At 42.4% G+C, this 19,613-nt stretch overlaps 1 protein-coding gene across 1 annotated transcript in view; it reads right to left on the reverse strand.

Annotated features, from left to right (window-relative positions):
* Positions 1 to 5,723: 5,723 nt before the first annotated feature.
* Positions 5,724 to 19,613, reverse strand: part of ryr2b (ryanodine receptor 2b (cardiac)) — a 78,380-nt gene continuing 64,490 nt past the window's right edge. The window contains exons 93-104 of the mRNA XM_061836607.1: positions 18,890 to 19,081; positions 18,653 to 18,783; positions 17,754 to 17,796; positions 15,668 to 15,804; positions 13,762 to 13,822; positions 13,274 to 13,420; positions 12,981 to 13,115; positions 9,602 to 9,758; positions 9,140 to 9,204; positions 8,529 to 8,629; positions 6,948 to 6,999; positions 5,724 to 6,626 (exon numbers count right to left, since the gene is read on the reverse strand). Coding sequence (XP_061692591.1) covers positions 6,531 to 6,626; positions 6,948 to 6,999; positions 8,529 to 8,629; positions 9,140 to 9,204; positions 9,602 to 9,758; positions 12,981 to 13,115; positions 13,274 to 13,420; positions 13,762 to 13,822; positions 15,668 to 15,804; positions 17,754 to 17,796; positions 18,653 to 18,783; positions 18,890 to 19,081 — 1,317 coding nt within the window. The 3' untranslated portion in view covers positions 5,724 to 6,530. The remainder of the gene's footprint in view (positions 6,627 to 6,947; positions 7,000 to 8,528; positions 8,630 to 9,139; positions 9,205 to 9,601; positions 9,759 to 12,980; positions 13,116 to 13,273; positions 13,421 to 13,761; positions 13,823 to 15,667; positions 15,805 to 17,753; positions 17,797 to 18,652; positions 18,784 to 18,889; positions 19,082 to 19,613) is intronic.

A 19,613-nucleotide genomic window follows, 5' to 3' on the forward strand; every position in this document is an offset into this window, starting at 1 on the left:
GCCGTGAAGTCCTGCAGAGTATCAACGCAGTCGGTGTGATCTAATGCGCCGGGCGGACGAGCGCTTACAAAAGTGAAACGAGAGGAAGAGCGGCTCGTATTCGATTCGCCGCTTTCAGCCGCGGGTATGAGTGCCGTCGGGGCCGACGCGTCAACCCCCAACCCCACCGTCCGCCCCTCCGCGTCGCTCCTTCAGTCATCCTCCATTGACTTACTCCACAGATTACGTTTCCATGATAGATTCGGGAGGGCGCAGCGGCGACATCTTCAGAATGACACAGCGTATCTGAAGTGGTATTCACGGCCACGTGTAATCATTCCACAGGTGCCCCGTGCATATCCATCCGTCATGTGCCAACCTGAAGCACTCGGTCTCAATTGCTTATTACGCCTCCGCATACATTATCAGAAGAGCTGCCAGCTACGATCCATATTTTATTGATTTCACATTAAGTGTGATCATAAATAAGGAGGCATTCATTTATCACCGCACGGCGGTCAAATTAGTTTATATTTGTGTCTCTGCTAGACAACAACACATGTACTCTGTAGTACTATAGTATGTAGTGCTTTGTGAAGAAAATGTGGTAAAAGCATGCATGTCACGCAGTGGGATTTTAGGGATAAGGATTTTTACCGATGGACACGCTTTCAACCCCGCGGTTTATGCGGCACTAGCGTTAGCGTTGCGCTAGTGTTAGCGTGGCGCTAGCGTTAGTGTGGCACTAGTGTTAGCATGGCGCTAGCGTCAGTGTGGCACTAGCGTTAGCGTGGTGCTAGCGTTAGGGCACCTGGTTGTAAGCCTTGGTACACAGAAAGAGTTTAACGCTAGCGGCCGAGAAATACGCTACTTTTAAATTGTGTTTCCTTCATTTTGATACTTTTTTATTGTCGTGGATATACGTATGTGATTGTGTCATGCCCCATGGGCTGCTCTGCTAATGTGTTTTTAAAAAAAATTACAAAATTGAACTTCACGAGCATTTGTATGAACGCTCGTGCTATTAAAATGAGACACGTTCTGATCCATCAATAGCATAAACCACACCAATAGTCGACTTGGGGATCCTGTTTTTTAAAAATTTAAACAGTAGACTTGTTCTTATAAGACAGAATAAGCCAAAAATGTATTTTCATGTCGTGAAATATGAATTGTTGCTTGAAATTAGGGGGGGAAAAAACAAGTAACCTGGTGAAAAACACAATTTCTTGCGGTAAGATACGAATGAAATTATCATTATCATTCAATTATCAGCATTTACATGTTATATTTCGCCCAAGAGCAGAGTAAAGTTTGAAGATCATTTTGAGGATTGACAGAAAGTTGACAAAATTAGCCCGAACACCAGCTTTACTGGTTTTAATTGAGCTGACATATCTATAATGACAGAACGCACACAAAAAAAAGTCTTAATATCCGATGCTTGATATTGAAAAGGAAGTTGGTCATTTTGTTCTGTAGCGGTAATTTTGAGGACTGACGTTGATTATGGACTATGGACTATGATTTTTTTCATATGTGCGTGAATGAGAGTGGCGGAGGAGGAAGAGTGAAGCTCCATGGAGAAGAGATAGCGAGGGTGGACGACTTCAAATACTTGGGGTCAACAATACAGAGCAACGGTGAGTGTGGTAAGGAACTGAAGAAAGGGTCCAAGCGGGGTGGAACAGTTGGCGGAAGGTGTGAAAACACTGCCAGATTTGTATTATTTCTTATGAGAAATAGAGTCAGTCAGAAAACTCAAAAAAAAGAAATAGATTTAAGGCGGGGGGGGGGGGCGCTGTGAATTTTAAATCAATTATTTCAAGCCTTGAACACACAACATTAACATTTAAGGAGTTTCCTTCATCATAAGCCTGCATGTTAATTTTGCGTTGCTGCAGATCTCCGCGACTGAGGAAGGGTCATGTAATCTTTTAAGGTCACCCCCATCAGCGTAGCACTTTCTAGCCATCCATCTTATTTCACAACGTAATGCATAACATTGCACAGACGTCACACAGCCTTTCACTTGTTCACGTCAAAACAAATGTCGGCAGTGTATGTCGAAGTGTTTAACAGCAGTGTTCCTGCCAGGCAGTCATTTGTGGAAGAGCTTGACTGAGACAGACAGCTTGCAACGTGCGATTCAAATCATTACGCCTGCCAACGTGTCACATACTGTTACCATCGCGCGGTCCTATTGATCACGTTCTGTGCAGGCGGTAGAAACTCAACAATTGTTATACAAGCTCAAATGAAGGCAGATCCATCTGGCTACAGCGGACGGATGGGAAGAGCATTGAGGACACAAGGGACTCTTGGCACATGAAACCATCTTGTTCAAAATAAACCTTGATTGGACACTACTAGAGAGGGGCATTCGATTTGCAAAGCCCTGCCGGAAAATTAAATAAATGGTGCCCTCTGCATGTTAACGTGGAAGGGAAAAAAAAAAAAAAACACCCACTCAACTGTCAGACTTGGAACATCACTCAATTCAACTCTCTAAAACGAGTGTTCTCATGAGGATAGCGGATGAGTTGCGGGAGCCTAGCCCGGCTGACATTGAGCCAGAAGTGAGTCGGCGGGGGTGGGGTGGGGCACTCTTATCTCAAGGCACCACTGTATTTTTATTTTTTCTTAAAAATGATTATCCCGGCACGGTGGGTCAGCTGGTAAAGCGCTGGCCTCACAGTTCTGAGGACCCGGCCCCGACTGTGGGGAGTATGCATGTTCTCCCCGTGCCTGCGTGGGTTTTCTCTGGGCACTCCGGATTCCTCCCACATCCTGAAAAATGCAACATTAATTGGACACTCTAAATTGACCCTAGGTGTGATTGTGAGTGCGACTGTTTGTCTCGATTTGTCCTGCGATTGGCTAGCGACCAGTTCAGGGCGTAACCCCGCCTCCTGCCCGTTGACAGCTGGGATTGCCTCCAGCACTCCCCATGACCTTCATAAGGATAAGTGGCAACGAAAATGGATGGACGGATGGATGGATGGATGGGTGATTATCCCACACTGAACATTACTTTATCTCCTATTACCTCCTAGCAGCTTGTATAAAGTTCGCTTTATCATCCAATTACCGTAATTCCCGGCCTACAGAGCCCACCTGGCTATAAGCCCCACACCCAGTACATTTGTAAAGGAAATACCATTTGGTACATACATATGTGCCAACATTGAAACAAGAGATATTTACAAAGAAAGACAGTGCACAGAGATTAACGCTAACGCTAGCGCCACACTAAAGCTAGCACCGCGCTAACAAGGCCGGTTTAAAAAAAAAAATACCGGTAGAAATCAGTGAGACACGGCAGTAACACGCTCGCGCAGCGCTAACAGGGCCGGACCGGTAAAAGTCACTTCCCCAGGACATATATTCCACCGGTCTCACCCTTACCTTTTCCGCTCGAGTGCCGTTAGAAAAAAAATGTACAAATTAGCCGCATCACCGCATAAACCGCAGGATTGAAAGCGTGTGAAAAATGTCGCGGCATATAGGCCAGAAACGCCGGTAAGTTAAATACCCTGTTGTGGAAACTCATGAAATGCACATAAATTGAAAGTATGACCTATCAGTGGCACAGCATGTGACTCACTAAGGAATTAAAGAATACAACACCACAACTAGTTTGTACCGCAACAGTCGAGTGCAACACAGAAAGTGACAATCCTGCCAACAAATACAGTAGACAGCCCATCTTGATCCACCCTACCCAATTGTACCACAGTACAGTCACAACTACTGCGGTAAAAATGTGGGAAACGAGGAGGCTATTTTGGAGACCATTTACAATCACACTATCAATCTCTTCCGGTTCACTCTCACTCTTGGGTTGTCTTAGTGGTGGACTGCAATCAGCACTCTCACGAAGTTATCTGTTAGAAGTCTACTTGTTAAATTACAAGCCGTGTCGTCCAAAGATGTACAGTATGGAGCAGCACTAAGGTGATTTTTTTCCTTCTTTTTATCCACACACAAGCACACGCTCCAAGAGGGATTCATCCCTCAGTGAGATGGGATTTTGAGGAAAGATGTTTTCACCCTGCTGCTTAAACAGCGGGGGGAAAAAAAGTACAAATTGTCAATTGAGGATTTCAACCTAGACTTCAGGAAGTTTCCAGAATTAAGGGTCATTCAGAAGAATCTCTCAAACTGGCATGCTTTCAGACAGTAGTTGTGGTGCTCTAAAATGTTCTTTCTCTGGTGTAATATAAAGTGTCACCACGGCATTCGAGGACACTGAGTTTTTTCCATAACTGGAGCAATAAAAAGCAATCCTTCAAAATAACAATGCAAAGTCTAGCTATTAATCAAGGGAACAAGTAACCACCAAACACACAGCGATTTGAAGGCACCAGGACTGCCTTCCCACTGAGTGTTTTAACAATAGCTTCCATTATACAGTGAAAAAAATACGTGTTTGAACACCCTGCTATATTGCAAGTTCTCCCACTTCGAAATCATGGAGGGGTCTGAAATTTTCATTGTAGTTGCTTGTCCACTGTGAGAGAGATCATCTAAAAAGATAAATCCAGAAATCACAATGTATGATTTTCTAACAATTGATTTTTGTGTGATACAGCTGCAAATAAGTATTTGAACACTTGAGAAAACCAATGTGAATATTTGGCACGGTAGGCTTTGTTTGCAATTACAGAGGTCAAATGTTTCCTGTAGTTGTTCACCGGGTTTGCACACACTGCAGGAAGGATTTTGGCCCAATCCTCCACACAGATCTTCTCTAGGTCAGACAGGTATCTGGGCTGTCGCTGAAAAACATGGAGTTTCAGCTCCCTCCAAACATTTTCTATTGGGTTTAGATCTGGAGACTGGCTAGGACATGCCAGAACCTTGATATGCTTCTTACGGCCCTACTCCTTGGTTTTCCTGGCTGTGTGCTTCGGGTCATTGTCATGTTGAAAGACCCAGCCACGACCCGTCTTCAATGCTCTGACGGAGAGAAAGAGGTTGTTCCCCAAAATCTCACAATACATGGCCGGGGTCATCCTCTCCTTAATACAGTGCAGTCGTACTGTTCTGTGTGCAGGAAAAACACCCCCAAAGCATGATGCTACCACCCCCATGCTTCACTGTAGTTACCATCAATCATGATTCAATGACTTGTCCCCTAAATGCCATGAAAAGTTTTTTTTTTTTTTAACATCATAGTTAATATTTTCATGAAAGATATTTTAAAACAGTTCCCAGGTGTTTTAATATTCTTTGCGATGCTCTGACCATAATAAGGATCAAGAACTATAATTTAGTACAGAGAGAGAATTCCCCTTATTTATGCAAAGGAGCGACTGGACACTTGAGTCCAAAACTGCTCAGCCAATGGTGAGTACCAGTTTACACTTGGGGTAGAAGTAAGGTGATGAACTGCCAAGTAAGGACTTCTAGAGTTCAGAATGTTTGTGCGTGTGACATCAATCACCAAATATTTTCACTCATGGAGGCAGCACTTCCTACACGACCCTGTCTGAAGGCTACATGTTGATAAACAAAAGCTAATGCTGTTAGCTAACCATTCTTTGTGCATTCAACAAAATTCACGCAGGTCTGCTTACCTTTTGGCTGAGGCGCGATACCAGAGCTGTCGCACCTGTGGGGGATGCGTGTGTTTCTGCACCATAAGTTTCAGACAGTGGAGTTCGGCCATTGCTTGAAAGTGGCTATGGATCTTCACCCGGCCTAGCTGCGCAGATGATTTTGTCAATTGACCTTGTTTATTTTGTAAGAGTTAAACCAAAGTGCAGAACATCTCACTCATTTCATCAGTGATGGGTGGGCGGGCTCGCCAGAAACTATTTCCGTACAAGAAATTAAAAATGGAATTTTCCCGATGTCCCCTTTTTGGTTTGGCAATCCATTTCCATGGAAACATTTGTGACCTGAGCACACAGAGACCTGCCAGCGCATTACACAATGGTTTATAATGAGGGTGCAAACAAGCTGAAGATGAGGGATGAGATGACAGCGCGGGAAAGCTACGAGAAGGACAAAGAGGGGAGGGGGCGGTGGGTGGGGGGCTAAGAAGTGCGCCGCAAAAGCGCTGAGGAACGTCGAGAGAACAAATGCCACGGGGAGAGCGTTTATCAGGATGTCACACTGGGGAGAAAGGTTGGGAGGCTGCGATTAGCAAGACAAATGACTTTGCTCGCAAAACATGAGCTTCACTGAGACACACACTGCTGCGAAGGTTAATTTAGATTGCAGGTCTTTGTCATTTGTAAACAGCCCACGGAAAAAAACAATGCCTTTTTGACTATTGTTTTGTTGAAGGGTGGCATTAAAAAAAAAAAAAAAACACAAAAAAAGCAGGCTTGTTTGATTTAAATAAAAATGAAAAGAAGTTACTGAATATTTGGTATGTACTGGGAAACACATCAAAAGTGTGAGGAAAAAACTAAAGTTCATCAAAGTCCAAAATCCATAGTGTGCACACCAAGTTCTGTTTAATCCAGACGGCGTCGATGCAGCGGGCTTCGATGTGACGACATTATCAAGGGAGTGCCGAAGATCATTTACATTTTCTTTTATCCCAGTTGATCTTCATATTGCTTACGGAAGCAGTCGCCCACAGGAAAGAATTCCCAGCAACGCTCCTGGTACATTTTCCATACGTAGGATTCCTATGTCAACACAGGGATAAAATAATGGATCTTAAATATTTATTATTTGTACACAGTACTACCTTAATTGTACAAAGCAAAAAGCTTTCAGACACTGTAGAATACTTTTTTGGTCTGTATATGTTGGCTTATTATATTTTGTCCAATAACATTCTATCAGCAATGAACCATGAAATCACATCGTAAGAATGCACAAGTTGACAATTCTACAACCGCCAATGGACCGATTAATGCGAGAAGTGCTTTGGAGGAAAAAAAAGCACGGAGTGTTCTGACATTGACACGGCTCACATATTTAAACGGAAGCGAAAACGATTATACCTGTCCTGTGTGCTCGGTTTCGTCTTTGTTAATGAGGTGCATCAGGAAAAATCTGGAAAGACACAAGAACAAATGATGATGGTGCTCATCAACCTCCCACTCGGGGAACGCGGTACCTGTGTGAGTCCTGGTATTGTGCTGGTTTTACAAATTGTTATTGAGCTCTTGGGAATTAGTTCACTGTGTGTTCACTCATGTCTTGTTTTGTGGAGAAGATCAAGTGGGCCAACGAGCAAAGTTAAAGAGACATCAGAAATCAGCCCAAAGATGCAAACACACCTGAGAACATCCATAGCAAGGCGATCATTGGTGGAAAAATCATGCAAGTCATAATTACATTTTACTCCAAAATACATAACTACAGTGAAGAAAATAAGTATTTGAACACCCTGCTACTCAGAAATTATGGAGGGTTCTGAAATGTTCATCGTAGGTGCATGTCCACTGTGAGAGAGATAATCTAAAAAGTAAAATCTAGAAATCACAATGTATGATTTATTTAACGATTTATTTGCGCGATACAGCTGCAAATAAGTATTTGAACACTTGTTTACCAGCTAGAATTCTGACCCTCAAAAGACCTGTTAGTCCGCCTTTAAAAGTCCACCTCCACTCCATGTATCATCCTGAATCAGATGCACCTGTATGACGTCGTTAGCTGCGTAAAGACACCTGTCCACCCCATACAATCAGTAAGACTCAAACTTGTAACATGGCCAAGACCAAAGAACTGTCCAAAGACACAAGAGACAAAATGATACAACTCCACACGGCTGAAAAGGACACCATCCCTACTGTGAAGCATGGGGGTGGTAGCATCATGCTTTGGGTGTGTTTTTCTGCACACGGGACAGGACGACTGCACTGTATTAAGGAGAGGATGACCGCGGCCATGTATTGTGAGATTTTGGGGGAACAACCTCTTTCCCTCCGTCAGAGCATTGAAGAGTGCTCGTGGCTGGGTCTTTCAACATGACAATGACCCAAACCACACAGCCAGGAAAACAAGGACTAGCGCCGTAAGAAGCATATCAAGGTTCTGGCGTGTCCTAGCCAGTCTCCAGACCTAAACCCGATAGAAGATGTTTGGAGGGAGCTGAAACTCAGGGGTTTCTCAGCAACAGCCCAGAAACCTGTCTGCTCCAGAGAAGATCTGTGGGGAGGAGTGGGCCAAAAGCCCTCCTGCAGTGTGTGCAAACCTGGTGAACAACTACAGGAAACGTTTGACTTCTGTAATTGCAAACGTAGGCTACTGTACCAAATATTAACTTTGGTTTTCTCAGGTGTTCAAATAATTATTTGCAGCTGTAGCACACGAATAAATTGTTAAAAAAAAACACACATTATGATTTCTGGATTTTTCTTTTTAGATGATCTCTCTCACAGTGGACATGCACTAACGATGAAAATTTCAGACCCCTCCATGATTTCTTAGTGGGAGAACTTGGAATATAGCAGGGTGTTCAAATACTTATTTTGTTCACTTGTAAATTGTCAACATACGCAGTCACATCCGTTAGTACTTTAATAAAAATGTACAGCCTGTTCTGTCATCTGGGTTTTTTTTTTTTTTCAACTCACAGATAGTTGGCCAAGTTGTGTTCCTCCAGAGTGTGAGTCTCAAAGCCATGAGGAACTTTGTCAAAGTACTCATTCCCTATACCACAAATAAAACACTTGGTCTGCAGGGAGGGAGAGAGAAGTAAATGTATCAACTTGACGTGGGTAAGGGATTTGTCTGCTGGCACCAAAATGTAACAAAGTTGTTCCGTTTTTTTCAAAGCCACTGTCACACTCCGACTGAGAGGCAAAAAAGCTTGAATAGAAAAATGAATTCTGCCAGGTTTACACGTAATTTGTATTCTCCGCTCAAACGTAGCAATCACATGCAGCATTATGGTTCTGAGTGCATTTCGGGGTGAAGGCAGCAAACAATCTCCAGCATTTCTATTGTGGGAGCAGTCGCTTGGCTATTTATAAAACCCCAGCCAAACAAACACAAGACTACAGTATTATAAACTCCAGTCCTATTATCGTAATTACAAAAATCATCAGCACATGACCAATACAAAAGCACGTTTTATTCCTCTATCCGCCAAACTGTAATGTCAGAAAGCTATTGCGGATTGAAAGCACCCGTGGGAACCCCCAAACTTTTAAATCAGTGCGTGTGAGTGGGTGTCACATCTCACCTCCATATCTTCTTTCACCTGCTCCTGCTGGTCACGCAGTTCCCCAAATGCATCAATAATCAAGCCTGGGAAAAAAAATGGACAAGATTGTGCATTTGCATTTATGTATTATATTTTAAAAGCAAAACATGAATTTAGTTGTTTTTTTGGCACGGTTGACGTTAAATCACATTTCCCATTTTAAACATATAATCCAAAAAAAACATTATTCTTAGCCGCTTATCCTCACGAGGGTCGCGGGGAGTGCTGGAGGCTATCCCAGCTGTCAACGGGCCGGAGGCAGTGTACACCCTGAACTGGTTGCCAGCCAATCGCAGGGCACATCGAGACAAACAGCCCCACTCACAATCACACCTAGGGGCAATTCGGAATGTCCAATTAATGTCGCATGTTTTTTTTTTTTTTTTTTTTTAATGAGGTGGAGTAGGCGCGATTGGAACCCACTCAACACATCTGACTCACCTTGGATGATAGCTAGCAGGATGACAATGACAAAGAAGAAAAAAGTGATGTCAAAGATGATACGTTCCACCTCAAAGTCGTCACCGGCGGGGTCCTCGATCTCGTCCCCGATACCCCCTCCGGCACGCACGCCCACGTACATGTGGAACATGTAGCACTGAAACAAATGTATGGGCTATAAAAAAAAATAATAATTCAAGGACAATTCACATCTGAACAACACAATACGGTGCCGCCATTCTTCGGTGCCCGACCTCCATTTTTTTTTTTTTTTGTTTGAGCAGAGAACTGTGTAATCAATATGCTTTGCCTTTTGACTACAATTCCCCGAAAGGATTTTGCAGAAGAGCGTGAGGCAGGACGAATTAAGTCTGCTTGCCGAGCAGGGATGACACCTCGCTTTCACGAGCCAAGCACAATTCTTTGAGGGAACAAGACCAAAAGCGCAAAATGGCTTTTAGGGGTGGCTGCTAAACTGGGGAGAAAAATACCAAACCGCAAATAGAGGAGGAAGAAATTTCTGACACACCTTAGATGGTTGTCTTTGTTGTCTAATATAGTGTAATAAAACAGTAATACAGCAACTATCAAAATGTAACACTGGTACGTTCACTTGCAAGCGCTTCAACTTAATTCTTTTTGAGTTAAGAGCAGTTCTGTTTTTTGCTCTGGGTTGCAAGGTAAAATCTGAATTTTATCAGTGAGATTCAGATATGCCAACATTGGAGTGAAATGAGGGGAGAAAAGAGTCCCCGATGAGCTTTCAGCTCTTTATTTAAAGGTAAAAAGGGTAAAACACTCAAAATACAAACTACGAAAACTCACAAGCAGCTACTGTTGGACAAAACTCACAACTAGAGGTCACACAGAGACTTCTTCTTCTTCTTTTCTTTCGGCTTGTCCTGTTACTTACTTCTGTCCTGAGTCTAGCCTCCACTACTCTTTCCCATAACTTCATTGTGTGGCTCATCATTTTTATTCCTCTGTCGTTTCCACACTTCTGAACATCGCATTTGTTCTTAAAAATGGCGACTAGCGGACTTTTCCTCCATTCTTCTGGCATCTTCTCTCCTGCTAGTATTCTATTGAATAAACTACCCAGCCACCTCACCAAATTGCTTCCATACCTCCACTGGTATGTCATTAGGAACAACCGTCTTTCAATTTTTTTATTTTGTTCAGTGCCTTTCTAACGTCTCTCAAACTAACTGACCATTTTGCTGACTGTACTCATGAGCACACCCCCCAATGGCCCCCCCGCTCAGGAGTACATTTTTTTTATTTTGACTTTTGGCTCCTCCCAGCTTACAATGTAATTATGCTTTTTTAAACCAATTTACTTTTTTTATAGTCATTTTATTGTGTTTTTATAGACCCCGGGGTTATTTTTCTTATTATATATATATTTTTTTTTTGGGGGGGGGGCGAGGGGGTGGAACAAACTAAATACATTTTAAATTGAATTGTGGCTTTGGTGACCGAACTAACTAAGCACTTAAGTCAAGGTACAATTGTACTCACATACCAAAGAAACACAATTAAGATAAGTACACACGTACTGCAATTCAGAAATGTGCTTTGCTGATAGTCTCAAAAGCGTGCTTGCTCAAGTGCGGCTCAACATCAAGCATACACAGTAAGTCAGTATCCGTGACTGAAGATTTGATGTAAGAGCCCCCGCCTCCCAAAATAGAAGGGATTTATTTAAACGCCATTGCCACCCGTCCGTCCGGGAGTGACAGGGGATTGCACATCAGAACCGCGCAGGCAGGGAGGTGTTACAATGTTGTGACTGGCCAAACAAAGAGATATTATAGCTTGAGCAGAGGTTTTGTTTTTTTCATCCCGCTGTCCATTATTTTACAGAATAATGGTGGGCGGAATAAGAAGCGGATGGCTGACGAAAACATCTTAACGTGACTTGAGGCCGAGGCATGTGGCTCTCCAGATATAGAGAGAGAAAAGATACTCCTGGGATGGAAAGTTGCGTTCAAATTTTCCATTAACAATAACAGTGTCAATCAAAACTGATCATTTTCACCTTTATAAAAGCAGAATTTGGGGGACACTGTATTGGATCAAATTCGATTGTGGAGAGTCACTCAATAAAGTACATTTTATATATAGGAGTTCCTTATTCATGGCAGAATTTAGCACCTACGGTAGCGGTATAACCTGTAATTTGTATGTTATAAATTGAAATACCCTGTCGTCCATCACTACCCTATACAAATGCAGTGGTAAAGTCATTTTTTCGAACGTCTGTTTTCGTACAAATCGATTTTCAAACGAAAATTTCAAGATTTTTTTGCTTCCCTTTTCAAACGAAAATCGGTACTCAAACGCCCCGACCAGCTGACGCATGACGATTTGTTTTTGTGAATTTGAACGCACCCCTGAAAAAAAGACGTTAACGCGGAGCTCTTTGTGTGGAACGCAGCCTCTGCATGCGGACGTGTCCCAGTAGTGACTTTTTTTCCTTCCTATTGAGCAATATTAACCCCCAATCACGGCTTCATAGAAGGCAAGTGGAACGGCTGGTGCTGAAAAAAGGAAAGTGGTGCATAAAACTGTCGACTTGATAGCCAAATACAAATCTGTTGTGCGTGTTTCTGTTCAAGGGAGTACGGCATGGCAAAGTCGACGATCAGCACCATTCTGAAACACAAGGATGCCCTCAAAGCAAGTGATGATGCTGAAGTAGCCACCGTGTTGAGCAAGTAGACGCCACAGATCTTGGAGGAAGTCAAAGACTTGCTTATTTTCTGTGCCAATAAAAAACAATTTGTCTTTGTCTCCCCCCCCCCCCATTATTGCTTGTTTTAAGTTATTATGCACTTTTGTTAGTAAAAAAAAAAGGTTTACAAGGCTGGGGGCTGAGTCGCTACAGATACGTCAATGCTCTCCCAGCGTTGCATACTCTACGACTAAAGCATATATTTTAAGGAAAAAATAAATATATTTCTTAAATAATTTAATTATATAAATTATTTAACCTATACATGTATTTCGACTATGCAGTTTATTATCAGGAAAAGCTAAAAACAATTTTAAAAAAACTATTTTTGAGGTTTGGAACGAATTATTTCATTTTCCATTAATTGTAATGGGAAAACACGCTTCGGATTTCGAACATTTCACTTCTTGACCGGCCTTCTGGAACGGAATGTGGTCGAGAACCGAGGCACTACTGTGAATATTTGTAAAAAAGACACCTTATGTTGTGAAAAACACTAAGTACAGTGTTAAGCGTGTATTCTTACGCCGCTGCAGAGACTAGATCATTGTGTGCATTCTCAACCCTGAAACGGCATTTATCTGTCCATCATAAATCAAGGAACCCCTGTACACATACACTGTACTAGCTCATTTAACTCACAGTGAGCATGTCGTTGCATTTCATGTCTCGGGCGTCCTTGTCCTCGCTCTTGTCGTAAAATTTGCGGAAGAAATTGAAGGCCACCACCGTGTAGAGATAGACCACCACAGCCAGAAGGCCGAGAGTCAGGAGCAACTAGCAAACACACACATGGACAAGCTAGGACGAGAGCACTTCACTGGGAAAACCTTTGGAGGAATATTGTCCATCATCAAATAAAATCCTGTTTTAAAGTTGCACAAAAACCAGCACACACATACGAACTGAGACTCTCCCCTTCCATGCACACACACCTGTTTTCCATTGTGCGTGACAGAGGAAAGGATGGTGCGAAGAGTTTTGATGCCCATGGCGATGTCCAAAAGGTGGGCCGCGAAGAAAAAGTTGTTATAGTGTCCCAACACTGACATGGCCATGTAGCAGGCCAAGTAGAGGAAGGACTGCCGCAACGAGACGAGGACACACATCAAACACACAAAGCGAGATAAGCAGACAGCAGGGAGACCAATGGGGATCACAGATAAGGAAAAATTACAGGACGTTATGCTCATCACTTGGGCACTGCGCAGATTTGCATCAAACTACAAATAGGAACTCACGACATCAACATAAAAGAGGAATCTGTCATGAAACATTGAAAATGATTTATGCTGGAGTCATGTTATCTGTCACCCTGCAATACAGGAAGGAGTACGGGATAGCAATCGGGACTGCAGGCCTGTGAGCAAATTGAGAGTCATCAAACATATCATATGTACATATTGCGTCAGATGGGACTTACGTTGTCTGTGAGAACAACTCCGAGTTTCCAGACCTGGTACTTGATGTCAAGGGAGCTGAATCTGAAATAATCAGAATCATCAAATAACTGTGATTCGACGAGCACGATCACGCTCACAAATCTGCACAGTCCAGTACGAAAAATCACACGTGTAAAACTTGTTACGAGTAGATAAAATAGCTCTTGAAAGACGTCGCTTAGTTTCTGTAGTCTTGACATTAATTTACATGTTTGTTTCATAAACGTTAAGTAAACTAGGCTGCACTTAAACAATCAGTTTTCACCCGGAAACAGGAAATGCAAGTCAACCGTACTGAGCTTGTACGGAAGTGATGCCAAAAGCGCGTGTTCCAAGCTGCTTCACGTACGTTGAAAGTCATCTACATCATGAGCCATGTGAAAGGAAATTCAGTTACACCAGGGGTGCTCAATGTGTCGATCGCGAGGCAGTTTTGGTTGATCGTGTGACGGCGTGCCCAAAAAACAAAATGACTTTAGACTATCATCCACCTCGTCGCTTGATTCGGGTGTGGCCAATACGTCAAGCGCACGCACATAAAAGTGCGTTTTAGCAAGTTGGCCTTCTATTTATGGGCAGTCGCAGCAATGCTTGCAAAAACAATAAGGAATGTTTTGTTCCAATGTATCGCTAGCTTGTTGCCACTAACGCCGATTATGTTGAACTCAATTTTCAGACCGTTCGTATTTATTCCTTGACAGGCCAGTGCATTTAAATTTTGTCAGAACAAGGATTTTTATTGATGAAAAATTGACATCATGTTCTACTAATACCAGTTGAAATTGGAAAATATCATTTCTGAGTTTGAAATTGTTGTTTTCTATTTCAAATATTTCTTTTTTTTTTTGTTAATTTACAGTTATGTAACAGTATATTAATCCAGTCAATTATTTTAAGGTATTGAGATTACATCCCTAATCACACCCGCAACTTTATCTGCGAGCATGACTGACCACACCCGTACATTTTTCAAATGTGAGTGACTGCTATTACCAAGAGCTTCTTCTTGTGCTCTCTCAAGTGAAACGTAATGTTCTAGGTCTAGGAGCTCATTGAGGAATAGCGCACAAAGCAGGAGTGAATCATCGACTTTCAGTCCGTTGCCAGTGCTCTCTCGATTGTTACGAGGAATAGGAGGATTTGATGTAATTTGTACTTTATACAAATATACAGTAATGCATGATTAAACAGAATGTAAAGAATTATGGAAGTAAATATGTTCCATCAGGATTTGAATTGGAAATGCCACAGAAAATAGGATTTGAATTCGAAATGTAAAGGGATCACATTTTCAATAGTTGTATTTCAGTGTAAATTTTCAATGTTAACAATTCAGCTGGCTACAATTCGCTGTCTAAAATTCACTGTCAGTGCCACCAGGCAAGGTTACGTCAGGTCAGAACCGAAGACCTAGCCAATTGCAGTTACGCTTTCTTAGTCACGTGACTTCACATACGAAGAAAGCGTAACTGATATATATAGAGATGGTCACAGTCAGTAAAGCGCCGTTATTAGTCATACTTCATGAAGGACAAAGTACATTCGCCTGTGAGTATTGTTGTATTATTTGTCTGTGAGTGTTGATCATCCATTCTTGTTCAAATATCCATTATTTAAAGGTCTTTTGCAGCGATTGTCAGCATTGAGCTAAATGGATTTTAGGAAGGGAACGCTATGGCTGGTTTAAAATACAAAGTGTGTAATTTCTATTGACTTTATGCTTCCTTTGACAGTAGACTTAAAGTAGGGGTGGTGATAAACAGCTTGAAACCTGTTCATTATCTGGCAAACTGCTGCTTGCTGTGAAGTGAGTTGAGTTCCCTGTGGATTGGCAGAATTGGCGCTCATAGCTGGAAAACCCGTATGTCAGTTCACTTGTGTACTCACAGAGTGACCCAAGCGGTGTCTTTTCTGAGCCTGTTCCGTTCTCTTCCCTCAGTGCTGAAGTCCAAGGACACCTGGTCCAGACCAAGAAGTTCACTGATCTTCTCACATCCACAAAAGTCCCCGTACTTATCCATCACCTGGAGGGAGAGGTTGGCTGACACCAAGCAACTGATAATAGAATTTCCAATGTCATCTATGTTGCAAAAACAGAACGCTGACGTGACACCAATTCAAAGTCTTTGGAACAAAAGAGGAGTGCATGTCCATCATGTTGCTGCGGCAGCGTCAGTTGATTTATCAACTTTCAAACAAGAGCCAACAGTGCAGTAGACAGTAAGAAATCTCCGCGACCTCCACAATGGCCCCAAAGTTGATTAACAGGAGCACTTACTGACATCCCATCACCTGTTTGCTGAAAGCTCTTAAAACGATGCCGAGCAGAGCGTTCAACATAATAATTAACGCTAAGCCCGTGACTTGAGTTAAAGAACAAACAAACAAGATGCTATTTTCTTTAAAAGTGCCCACAAATGTTAATCTTGACACTGATGTCTGTAACACCGCAACTGGCGCCTTTTTTCGTGAGTCAGGCAAAACATATTTATTTTGAACTATAAACGAGCATGTTTTCCTGGCAGGAGTCCCATCTCATCACAATCCTTCAGGGCGTGTGCCTTCTCCGTGAACTTGCCGCAACTGGGTAAATGCTGACATCACAAAATTGTGTACTCCGCCGGGAGCCGTTTGAAGTACTTTTTGTGCCGTGTGTATACAGTGACACGGGCTTTCTCGCCGCGTAAACATCGTTACTTTTGATGATTATGCATCAAGATGGCACAAGGTGCTTCTGATGGAGTCAAAGTTACTGACAGATGATAGGAGTGCGTCATAATTAAATGCCTCTTGCTGAGTGTTATAAAGACCTGCTGCTTTCAAGGACAAGAGTTTTCTAATAGCATTACAACTCAGTCACAAAAGCACTGGTAAAAGAACTCAGGTGAAGTGATGCAGCTGAGATTCTTTTTTTCCTAGCAATGAACAAATATGTACATTACATAAAGAATTAAACTGGTGAGAAAGTGTACCGCAATATTCGCCCTATAAGCGGCAACTTTTTTCCACACGCCTTCAACCCTGCGGTTTATCCGTTGATGCGGCTATTTTTTGCATTTTTTTCTAACGGCCGCAAGGGAGCACGCGCGCAGAAACGGTAAAAGTGAGACCGATGGAATATACGTGCTGAGGAAGTGACTTTTACCGGTACGGCCCTGTTAGTGCTGCGCTAGCGTGTTACTGCCAGGTCTCAGTGATTTTTACCGGTATGTTTTTTTTAAACAGCCCTATTAGTGCGGCGCTAGCATTAGCATTAGCGCGGCAGCGCTAGCGTTAGCACTGTAGCACTAGCATTAGACTCTCTGTGTACCGTCTTTCTTTGTAAATATCTCGTGTTTCAATGTGGGTTTCAATGTGGGCACTTGTGGCTTTTACACAGCTGTGGCGTATGTATGTACCGGATGGTATTTACAAATGCACTCGGTGAGGCTTATAGCCGGGTGCGCTCTGTAGGCCGGGAAATATGGTAATTACTGTAGGTTGGGAAAAATCAAAAAGCACAATGGTGGAAGTGTTACGCTATGCTGTTTAATGAGTGTGTCTATATTTTTCCCTCTACTCTTAATCGTTTACTGGATACTTTCCACTGTCATGTGGTTACCAGTTGACGACAGGTAAAGCGTTTCTGTCAGGAATTCACTCCTTCTTGGATCACTGCACCATTTTTATGGGATTTTAGCTAGCTCCAGGGCTACTAGCGGAAGGAGTGCTACTTGGACAGCACTGGCAAAAATAACCACTTGGGGTTTACTGACACCAAACAACCAAACTACAGCACATCTACTGAATGACTTGACTCATCCAATGCTCCGGGTTCTGCGTGGTTAAGTACTTGAAACTGAATCAAATATGGCTACAATTTAAAATGAAAGAAAAGTGAAGTTTGTTTCTTTATTTTACAAAAGAGTGGACAAGCTGACTTGATTTTTGATCACCAAAATTAGAAAATACTGGAAGGAAAAAAAGGCTTTACCTTTCTCTTAACAAACTTATCCCAGTAATTACTTGGAAACGATCTGAAACGACAAATGTTATACACGTTAATAGATTACCTGTGACATCACCTTCACATTATTACATGAGGTCAAACAGTAGTTACCAGCATCAATATGCCTTTAAAGAGGATTTTAGAATTTTTGGTGTCAAACTCAAAGCCCGACCATGATTTTACGTGGCCCGCGCAGACAAATCTAGTCCGTCAATTTCTAGTGAAAATTTGCACTAAATTTTCAAATGGTCATATGTCATAAACGATGAGATATTACAAGCATTTTTGTCTTACCAAACATGACCAATAATTGCAAAACTCATTACCTTCGATTTTTGATTCCAAAACTAGTTTATAAATTTCATGTGCAAATATGAGGCAATTACATATTTTTATGGTTTAACACTCTAAGGGAAAACATAATTATATTGACACCCATGCCTTACAGAATTAAACATGACAAAATGATTAGCCGTCATCAGATTGATACAGATCTCAGCCAGATGCGGTGGAATCAGTGGGGCACCCCACTTTTTGGCCTCCCTTCAATGCCCCCCTTTTATCACGTATGTTTTCTCCCAAATTATGTTATCTAGTTCCATGTTACGTATAAGGGGAATAATTACATGTAGCATCCCATTTTGTATTTAATTTTTAAGCATGGTTCCCCTTTGTTGTAAGTGCCCCCTGAGCACTCTGAACCCCCACCCCCACCCCCCACCATGACACACACACACACACACAATTTGTTTAGCTGCCTCTGCACTCAGCGTACTGGCTCTGGTATTAGATTGTGAAGGTGGAACTTAATAAAGGCCTAATGAGCATAAAACAGTAAATGCTTTAAAACAAATGAAATGCATCCCTGCCAGATGTGAACATACACAGTGTTGATGACCAGGCGATCCCACTGGCCTTTAATGTCCTCCTCTGGGGGCTGTTGTGTCACATACAAGCCATCAAACTCGAGTCTTCGGGCCAATTCCTTCTCCCGTTTGAAGATCACCAGGGGTACCTGCCGAGCGCATGATTTGAATAAAAGCCTGTGGAGCATTTGTCAAATGTTCAAAACAAAACAGCTCCCACGGGCCCACATGATGAAGTGACGTGAGTGGGTGTACCTTGAGGCAGTAGTAACCTATAATGCAACAGAAGGAGATGAGTGTGTGCGCCACAGCCAGAAGGCGAAGTGATGGCTCCATATACCCGCTACTTTCTTCCAGAAGATAATAAACTCTGCCCTCAGCTCCTTCAGCCACTGAGTCAAGTGATGTGCTGACTTCCTTTTCGGGAGACGTAGGAGAAGACACCACCTGTCAAGAAGGTGTCAAGGCTAGAGTCGATATGCATCGGAGCCTGTTTTCTCATAAGAGTGATACAACATTAAGCGTATATTTAAAAAGCACACGCTAAAGCAGGTAAAATACATACTGAAAATGGGCCATATTTGAGCATTTGTCCTCTATAGAGCTCGTGCATGTGACGTCACCATTTTCACGGCGCCATATTGCCGGTCAAAAAGAGCTGCTCGACAGTGTGGGGGACATTGAACCGGAGCTGAATATTCATAATGCCCGAGACCTGTTGTGCTGTTGGTTGTCACAATAGACGAGACAGATATTCTAAGAGGTCATTCTATAGAATAGCAGCTGGAAAGACCAGAAAATATGGATGGATTACGGCCAGTAAACGTGATGGCTGATGCCTGTCCAAATACACACGCCTGTGTAGCGATCACTTCATTTCAGGTAGGAATTATTCTTCTCAATCTCAAATTACCAAAAAGTATTTATAATGCCAAATTGGCTCATTTGAGAACAAACAAAAAACAAACAAACAAAAAAA

The sequence above is a fragment of the Syngnathoides biaculeatus genome, chromosome 12, assembly GCF_019802595.1.
Source record: "Syngnathoides biaculeatus isolate LvHL_M chromosome 12, ASM1980259v1, whole genome shotgun sequence".
NCBI lineage: Eukaryota > Metazoa > Chordata > Actinopteri > Syngnathiformes > Syngnathidae > Syngnathoides > Syngnathoides biaculeatus.